The 10,177-nt window shown below is 41.7% G+C and overlaps 1 protein-coding gene across 1 annotated transcript in view; it reads right to left on the bottom strand.

Moving 5' to 3' along the window:
- Window positions 1–6,511: 6,511 nt before the first annotated feature.
- kdm4b (lysine (K)-specific demethylase 4B) overlaps window positions 6,512–10,177 on the bottom strand; it is a 40,933-nt gene continuing 37,267 nt past the window's right edge. The window contains exons 21-22 of the mRNA XM_005730284.1: window positions 8,919–9,011; window positions 6,512–8,803 (exon numbers count right to left, since the gene is read on the bottom strand). Of these exons, the coding sequence (XP_005730341.1) occupies window positions 8,258–8,803; window positions 8,919–9,011 (639 nt within the window). The 3' untranslated portion in view covers window positions 6,512–8,257. The remainder of the gene's footprint in view (window positions 8,804–8,918; window positions 9,012–10,177) is intronic.

Raw genomic sequence — 10,177 nt, 5'->3', positions numbered from 1 at the left:
CATGCCATGTTAAATTAAAAGGAGGCAATCATCTCTCTGTTATTGTTAATTTGCTTCAGGTTAAGTAATTGACCCAAATATGGAGACAGTCCCCTCAACTTTGGCCAATCATACTTGACCTGAAGAACTACACTTAGAAGCTCAGACTTCTGGTGAACTCCTAAGTGTAGTTTCCAATCCCAGATTTACAGAGTCAAAGGCGTGTAACCTCCAAAAATGATCACTTTTTAACTCCTGTGGTCACAATTAGAGAATCGGCTTCAACTATTAAAAAAAAAACAACAACAACAAAAACCCTTTTTATTCAAACACAACTGCAGCTGTTATACCTTGCACAATAACCGAACAAAAGCATGTCACTGTGATCAGAGATTTCTGCACCAACTCATTCAGTCCTGTTAAATGTCACCATAAAAAGTTACAGCACAATGTGTGAAAGATAGCATGGTGTAACAACACTGATTCAATATCTGGCTGGGTTTTGTCTCTTTTAAACACCCCAACTCCTACCAAAGACCTATTTTACTTGTCACTGTGTTCACAAACCATTATGAGGTCTTTTCCACTGGTTTCAGAGTGGGATGGGGAGGAGCACGGGGGATGCAGTTTCACCAGTTGGGCTCTCTGCTAAATAGCCACTGGCCCATCTGTATATCTAACAGTATGTGTTGTACTTCTAAGCCATTAGTGCAAAATATTACACCATATCTCTGGAGTAATTACGCTGTAAGTTGTGAGCTGTAATCTGAAGCAATAGTAAATCTTGCTCCATCCTTTCATGAGCACAGCCGCCTTGATGATCACTCTCTACAAGGCTGAAACACGTTAATGCTTTTCTGCTATTCCTTGTTGATAAATGAAGCACAGCAGGCAAACCTACTGTGTCAATAACAGTGGAGCATTAGAGATGCTTAAACATGAACAGCAGGCAAATTAACCCTTTAAATTCAGCCGATTGTTTTAAAACAGCGCTTTCTTGCCAGGCAGATTATTTGGAAGGATGTGTAGTTTTTGATGTTTACAAGACAGGGTTAGGGTTAGTAACAGTTATGTTACTGTAAAGTCTCTGGCGACTGGAGGAGTGCATAAATATACCTCACCTGCAATAATTCAGTCATATCCCCTTAAACAAGGGGCAGAGCTGACAGATTGAGCTCCACTAAGTCATTATGGTAATACTGCTTCAGTGATGTGATTTACTAGGCAGAGATGTAATAAAAGCTTAAGGCTATAATGGAGCCTGTCATATCAACAGCTTGTCAACATAATTTCCTCTTCCACCTGCAATTAGATCCCAGTGCATTCACGGATTTTAATTTCCATGTAAGCCATTCAGCTGTCTGATAGTCACTGAGCAGGTTAGAGGTTTCGATGTCATCCTCAAGGACACTAAAACAGCTTTTCAGGGACGTGTGGCTTTTCCACCTCAACAATACATATTGTCCCCGAGACCCTTGTAGTTAGAGCGTTAGACAACGTTAAAAGACCAAAAGTTTTGTGCTAAACTACAGATGGGTCGGCATAAACTTTTGTCCTTTAGAGTCCTCTTCCTCTTTTTTTTGTTCTCCTCAGTTTTACCCCTGGCTGGGTTCAACTGAATAAAGAAATCAAACTCTAGAGTTGTTAAAGTAATTGCCAAGCTGGCACATCCCCAGTTCCTCTGCAAAGACACGGCAGGCACTTCAGAATGTTAATGGCCACCCTGATCCAGCGAGGGCAATGCAGACTTGGCATTCGCACAGCGAGCAGGGGTAAAGCAAGTTTGCATGTCTGTCTGTGTGTGTGTGCAAGAAAGGGAGAGAGCTTGTGCCCACATTAACGATTTGTCCATGAGACACAGATTTCTTGTTTTTCGGTGACCTTCTCCCTCTCCCCACTTCTATCCTCTCACCATTTGGGCTTCTTTGAAATTCAGAAGCTTTTAACACTGAAGAGTCAAAGGGAATCTTGTTAGTGCACCAACAGTGTTTTAAAAACAGGTTGTGCTGATCCCGTTGTGTCATAGGGGTATTTTTATCCTTGTGGCGTGATGTCATTTTCTTTTACAAAAGCTATGCTGACGTCAATGTGAGAAGAAAAAACTTTCAGGTCTGCACAATCAACAAGTAAGAGCCCCGCTCTTCACTTCTGCTGTGATGGATTTGGAAATTACACACTGATGAGAAGCAGTTTACTAAATTTTCAGGATACCACCTGCCACTTCGTTTTGCTCATTCATTAATCGATTGAAAAAAAATGTTCTGTCTCTTGGAAACAGATTTAAAGATCTGCAGGTAAAAGGAATGGAAAGATTTAGCACCTAACCCATAACAAGCTGAGAGTGCTTCTAAGGCTAGTCTGTTCACAAAGAAAGCACAAATTTTGAATACCTCAAGGTGGATTTGAGAGCATGTGTACGCCTCATTCAGCCTCCCTGATAAGTGGCTGCTTGCGCTCATGACATTAAAGGACACTTTGTGCAGAGGCCTCTCTACTCAGAGTCTTAGCTTGTTTTTGTTTTTTCCATCTTGCTCACCATTTTTTGTCGTGTTAAACAGGATTACCTGACTTACCTTTTGACCTTCACGTGTTGATGTTGCAAAAAAGCAGAAAAAAGTCTCAATATTGAACACCGCTACATGCAAACCATCGCATGCATCCTTCTGGTGGAAAACTGCCTGCAGGGAGACATGAACAGCAACACCAAAATACAAGAAAGCACAAAGCTAGTGCGCCTTATCCATGACTCAGGCTCCCTGACAGAGTAATATATTCTTCTTTATAAAAAAGAAAAGAAAGGAAAGGAAGGGGAAATAGCAAAATTCTTATTCAGAGGTAGATTCAGCTGGTCTGGATGGTTATTCCTGCTAATTACAAATATCATCTAAAAATAACCCAGCGAGGAAGCGGCAAAAACATGTTTCCCTGCTGTGTGCTTAATGTGAGGAGCTAGGATTCCTGCCAGCAAGCCGCTGCAGTGAGGAATAAACAGCGCTGGTGTTTGCACTGCCAATTATTGGAACTTTTAAAATCTCCTCATCTGAGGAGGTGGCAGAAGGTCGTGGATTAAGGAGACCACAGACCACAGAGCCGGGGCAACCCCAATGGCTTTAATTAATTTTCACCATTACTGATTGAATCAACAGGAAAAACTTGGGTTTCTTGAGGTTGTAAGGGGGGAACGCATCACAGCTGTAAGGCCAATGCCATGCCAAATCTGGCACTATCTCAGCCTGTAGTCTTACAGTCTACACTGTGTATTTCTTTAGTTGGCTTCCAGTCATGTTAAATGAGGACTCTCTGAAGGCTGGAATAAATAATTGTAAAATTCTAATTTACATTAAATAATTACAAACTTCCGAGATAACATTTGTGCAAATCTGTGCAAAAAGCTTTGTTCATTTAAGGGTTTCATTTCTCTACTTACATGAGATACTGGACGTTGAGAAATTACCCTTTTCAATTAATGAACTCTTTATCAGACTGTTTTTATTTCTCCCTCTCATCCTGTTTCTTACATTTACTGATGCTCTGTCACATCTTGCATCAGCTTTTTTTCTCTTTACAGTCAAAGTTTGCACAAAGTAATCCACTGCTGAAACACCAGAGCGAACTCATAAGAGGGGACAGTGTTGAGCTTACAAATACGCCTTGATCTCAACGCTCTTACAGTTTGGCAAAACTCACTTTTTGCTGAAAGCTGTATAGGACAAATTATACCACTGCACCAGATGTCTCCAACAAATATGACACTGCAGCTCTTAGCAGAACTAGTGAAGACGAGATCTCTGAACTGGTTTCCTAGCCAAGAAATAGTCTGACATGCCATGTTAAACCACACAGAAAGAGTTTGCTAGGTCAGAGGCAGGGAGCAGCTGGACCCTAGCCACCCTCACCTGCTTAACTGGAACAGGTGCAGGGAAAGACCACGTGGGTCCACGTCATCCTGAGAGCTGGAACAGACGGAGTAGGCCAGGGATTATTACAGGAGAAGAAACAGTCTTTACAGGTGCAGGCATGGGGTACAACAGTCTTTAGCAGTCCAAGACAGAGTAACAGTCCCTCAAAGTTGCCTGCACATTGGTACAAGACTTAATTTAAGACAAAGCAGGCTCTGGGCAGCTAAACAGAGTCTTTGGAGGGACTGGTTCAGGAACAGAGTCAATCATTAATGCGGCCAGTTTAACACAATCAGCTGGTTCAGAACACATATGACCCAGCTCACCCAGAACAAATGCACTTAGCAATGTCCAACCAGGATATTCACACATATCTTTGTCACTGGGAGCAACAAGACCATCGGTGCCAGCAACAACTGGACCAGAAGCAAAACAAACAGCTCAAGCAGAGTCTCCGAAAATATTCTTTCTTTAAGAATATGTCCAGCATGCCTCCACAAACCATCAACATTTTCCAGTTACAGGTTTCTCTGTTTTTTGCTCTCTCACACAAATAACAGCTGTGCCTCCTTTTAGGACATCTGAACTCCGCCGTGTGCATAATTCCCCAAGGCATACCTTCACTTCTCACATGCTCTCGCTACCATCAACTAAACTCTCTCCTTCAGTACAGCTCTTCCAAGCTGAAATGAGGTTCTGGCAACATCTCCTCGCCATCCCAAATGGCATCATCTTCTATGAGGTTCAGCCATGCTTGCTTCCAAAGAAACCTTTGTTTGTTTCTGAAATCTACACAGTAGTTATCGTTACCTTACCGAGCCAGGCAGCCGCCTCTCCATCTTCTACTTTGAGACAAACTCACACTTAAGCCTTTCTGAGCCATCGTGCCATTGTCTAGAGCCTCAAAAATCCCAGCATGCTTCACCACCAGAGCTTTTGTTCACAGTCAAGCTACGTCACTACCTGACTGAGGTTCCCCTCATTCCTCTATCAAGGTCTTTTGCCATCTGGAATTTCTTCTGATCTCCTCTTCAGCCATTCCTTGCCAACGCATCCACTCCACTCAGTGAAATCCCTGAATACTCAATCGAGGTCACAGGTCACTTATCATTGCAAGTCTGCCTACAAGTTATATTTTTGCAACACGTACACTTATTACTGGAGGGGAAGCCTTTGGGGATCTTCACGGCCCGGGTGCCGCCGTCAGTCATCTCTGAGGCCTTCCTCAAACCGGAGCCTCAATTCATGTTCAAGCCATATGCCACTACCTACTAGAAATGCTGTCAAACCTAAAATGAGGATGTGGTCCCAGCTAGTGAATTGGTAAACGTTGGAGATGCTGACAGTTGGTGTAATATGGCAAAAAAATATTACTGGACCTGTACAGTGATGCAGATTAATCCGAAGAAGCCAGTACCTTCATATCTTAGCTTGTATTAGGCCATTGTAGTCAGCATTGCAAATATTGGAGCTTGTTGTATAACTGGGGGCGAAAGTGAAGTGAAGCAACATAAATTATTTAAATTGCTCACATCCTAATCTGTCCAAGACTTGAGTTTCCAGAAAATTAAATATATCTCTCACAATACACGACATTACCAAGCACTGAGCTCGCTTGTTTTTGTCTTTATTGGTTTACTTCAAGTCTCTGGATCTTGTAGGTTAAATTAATTGTATTTGCTTGTTATGCTTGGTTCCCTATCTGAGTGCCATTTTTTTGTACGTTAAACTTGTAAAACAGAGATACCAAAAATCATTCTCACCCACAGCCATCAGGCTTTTCATTTCTCATACAAGAGTTATAATAGATGTATTCTTATTACTCTGCACTACTGTCAATTTGGACTTCGCCCTAATATAAATATACTCAATGAAATATATATTTGCATGTATATGGAGGGCCAATATTATATAAAACTACTAATAACTGCACTCACTGGACGTTTTATTAGGTACACCCTCCTAGTCCTGGGTTGGACTCATCTTCAGAACGCTTTCATTCTTTGTGCCACAGACTTAACAGGCAGACATTCCTCAGAGATTTAGCACTTAAATACATGACAGCATCATACAGTTGCTCCTTGCCAGCTGCACATCTATGATGTCAATCTTCCCGTTTCACCACGTCCCGAATGTCCCGGTGACTGTGGAGGCCATTTGAGTACACTGAACTCAATGTCATGTCAAGAAACCTGAGATGACTTTGTGAGCTTTGTTATCCTGCTAGAAGCCAAAATCAGAAGATGGGTATAGTGTGGTCATAAAGGGACGGACATGGTCAGCAACAATACTCTTATAGAATGGATCCATGCTTTCATGTTGTTTACATCAAACTGTTTTTTCCAATAGTCTGTCGTCCGAGTCATTTTCACTCAGACATCAGCCGTTCACTGGACATTTTCTCTTTTTCTGACCCTCGTCTGTAAAAGCCCAGCAGTTTCTGAAATACTCCAAAGATGCCATGTTCAAAATCACTTAAATCACATTTCTGCCACATTCTGATGCTCAGTTTGAACTTACTGGCTCATTATATATTTGCATTTACAAGTGTAACTAATAAAGTGACCAGTGAATATATTTGCATATACATTGACCCCCCCAGTATTTAAACAGTACAATTGATAACTGGAAGGTGTTAGCAGCTCGTCAGTTTAATCTTAATAGTTGGTCTAACCCACAATAAACTTTTTAAATTCTCTACAAATGCACAAATCACGAAGAGCTGGCGACTCACAACCAACTTTAATCCCAAGGAATTCAAATTTTCTTCATGGAGTTAATTTGGATACAGAAACATCCGTTTCGTGTGACAGGAAAAAGGGAAAAAGGAAAGCGTGCCATTTACAAATATGATTCACAATACAAGGCCTGTGGTATATACAAGGTGACAGTGGGGAGGGAGGGGGGTGAGTTCATCAGTAGTTTTATATATGTAGCACCTCTGTTGCACAAACAGTAACAAAAACAAACAAAAGAAAACACACGTAGTTATCAGTAGAAACGCATGTAATATGCTGGCATAAACCTGCCAAAATTAAAATTATTAATATTTGAGATCGGCCAAGTTCGTGAATGCAGTTCGGCAAATGAACACAGAAAAGATACAGTACAGTAATAGAAAAACAGATAACATTTTACCATATTAATTTGTATATATACATACACAGTTTAAACCAAGAAGGGTAGAATATTTCCTGATTTTAGGGTTCCTACATAACGTGCTTTTTTTCAAACCTTCCTTCTTTAAAACTGACTGAACTCTTCTGCCTAGTTGGTGTGCCGAAAGACGATAGTGTGACAGTAAACAGATCTCACTCTGTATAGTAGACGAACCTTTAACGGGAGCAAATGCAAAGATAACAATAAGCAGGTGTATCGGGTATGCTCTTAACGTGAAGACTTGGATGTTGAAACATCATTTATTTCCCACATGTAGGAACCCTGAGAACGTTTTGGTGTAAAAAGAGGAGCCGCCAAATGACGTCAATACATAAAGTTCACATCTGTTAACTACTGTGACACATCTTCACAAAATTTTAATGCATCCTGCAGACAAGTCTACTAGTGTTTGCATTCAACATGTTTGTTCTATTACAAATAATTCTTTCAATATTTGACTAAGACATTTAAATACTGAGTTCCCGCTACAATACACTTCTTTTTTTGTTTGTTTTGTGTTTTAAACCCCATTTCTCCATTTACCTCTTGTGATCCAACAAGAAAACACCCTCGTGAAAAGATCCTGCAGATGGATAGTGTGATACTTTTGTTCCGCCACACAGTTTCAAAGCTGGATTGGCTGGATTGAAAAATAGATATCTTGTTGCTGGTTATTTGATTTTTTTTTTCATTATTTTTTTTTTTTTTTAAAAAGAAGTGAGAGTTTAAAGTCCATCGGGGGCCCCAAAGCTGAGAGGCCCTCGTAATAATTAGCTTCCCGTAGAAAGAAAATGGGAGTGTGCTGTTATTGATTTAATGCAACGAGGTATGGAGGTTGATGCCACCCAGAGACTTATCCCATTATGGAGGAAAATAAAGCACAGCAGCTGACTGAGAACAAAAAGGAAATCTGTATTTAATAAGAAAACAAAAAAAGAAAAGACAACATGTTAATGTTAAAAAAAAGCCTTGTCCTCTTTAGCTGCTGCTTCAGAGCAGGCTAAAGCACCACTGCAGACACATTAACTCAAAAATAGAAAAGTAACATGCATTAAAAGAGTGCTCGTATGTCCGTGTCTTTTCCTGCTCCTACTCTGAGCTCTCAGAGCCAGTGGAGGATATAAGTTGTCCATTAATACAGCACTCAGTAAAATCCAACACCATTAGCTTACTTCCTATTGGCTCAGCCTCCACCGGCTGAGTAATAATATAGTGGAGTTTTAATACAAGGGTTCGGGGCCATCTTCCTGAGGAAAATGAGAATGGAGGAGTGTCTTCATATAGGAGACGTAGCCGCTGCTGGGCGTGTAGCTGTCGGACATGTGCTGAGCCGGAAGGGAAGGCAGGGACGGGGCAGACAGCAGGGGATTAGAGTTTAAGGTGGACTGAAAAGGGACAGACTCTGAACTCAAGAGGGGATCCGATGTGAGAGGTGACCCTGTTAAAGGATCGGTGAGGTCAACGCCGATGTCCATTGGGGTCTCAGCGTCCATTTGAATACCGCTAGCTGGGGCAGGAGCATCCTGCTGGATCATTGGGGGCTGGGACAGAGGTTGTGAGGTTAGCTGTGTACCAATACTGTGATTTTCTGGTGCTGCCTTTTTTACTGGAGCTTTAGTTTGAGGGCAAGGGGTTGCGTTGGTTGTTTCCATGGGGATATTGGCAGGGGCGGGGCCTGGAGGGGGCAAAGTCGCGGTCAGGCGGCGCCGTTTGGCTGCTCGGGCTTCGTCCACTGAGGGAACCTCTTCCTGCGTTCCAGGTAACGCCTGAGAACAGACCGGTACAGACTTAGACGGGGAACACAGAAATCACTTTTCAAGTACCAGTTGTTTCATCTACAGCTAATTTAGTTTTATTTTAAAGTTTGAGTAAAACACTCACCAGTCGAGCTCTGACCCTTTTGGGTAATTCCTGGTTCAGCTGAAAGATCTCCGAGTGCTTGACCATCAACTGACTCTGGTCCTGAAACTCAACCTGGACAGATAACACCCACAATGGATTAACCAACCCACCCTTTCAATATTTGTACCTATAAGTGCAGAGGACACACAGGCAGATTTTTTAAAAAATGAATAAAATATAACAAATTATTAGAGGCTAAACCAGGAGGTAAAAAAAGGACAAATCACTGATAAAGCACACTGAAAATTCAAAACTTGCACCCAGACAGTCACCGGTTGGATCTCAGGCATAACAAATGGTTCCATCAACAACCATGTGCTTCAGTCAAAATGTCCTTGACCATGACTCTGACCCCTAAAGCTGCTCACTGACTGGATAAGAGCTTCAGTTAACCACTTTAAATGTAAATGTAGATTTTTTTTAAATTATATATATTTATATGGCGCGAAGGGGAGGCACAGCAAGGTCAGGGTTGTGGCACCGACTCTGTGATCAAGTGGAGGCGTGATTTTAGCTAATCACAGCTGTACTCTCATCTCTGAGAGGGCTCTCGGTGCTGCAGCCAGCGGGTTAACATGGAGACGTGAAAAGAGCGTGGAAAGATACAAAACTGAATGATTATGTCAAGAGGGATTTGGAAAAGTGGCGATAAATGATGTGATGTCTGTGGTGGTGTATTAACAGATGTTATAACCCTGTAAACATGTGTCTGATGCAAACATCTGCAGTAAATATAAACCACCCTAGATCAGCCATTTAAGAGTTCCTTAAACTCTGAAAGTGAAGTGACAGGATGCATTCCCCATAAACACTGTTTATTTGTAAGTCACTCAGATGAGCTCTCATGGATGCACTCCCAAAATCAGCATCATGGCTCGAATCAAACAACCTCACTTTCCCATGTGTTTGTGTCCAAGTACATTTCAGGATGCGCTCGCTCTTGTCCCAACAATCCTCTTCGATCCCACATTTTCCACTTTGTAAGCGCTCTGCAGTTTTGCCCTATAAATTTCCCTTAAAGTAGCAGTAATTTGAGATCTCTCCACTTTTATTTTTTAATGCCTGAGTCAAAACGCTCCACCATAATCTAGAAGGGCCGCCTGGTTTCTTGCACACTGAATCTCCAAGAATCGAGAGCCAAAGCAGAGGGTGGCAAAGCAATTACACAGAACATCCCAAAGTTCACATGTTCACTCACTTTTGAGTCATGCTGCAGAAGAGCATCAGATAAAATATGG

Source organism: Pundamilia nyererei, unplaced genomic scaffold (genome assembly GCF_000239375.1).
Source record: "Pundamilia nyererei isolate P.nyererei 1_Seehausen unplaced genomic scaffold, PunNye1.0 scaffold00036, whole genome shotgun sequence".
NCBI lineage: Eukaryota > Metazoa > Chordata > Actinopteri > Cichliformes > Cichlidae > Pundamilia > Pundamilia nyererei.
Note: the sequence above shows the minus strand (reverse complement) of the source record. Positions and strands in the feature narration are given on the sequence as shown.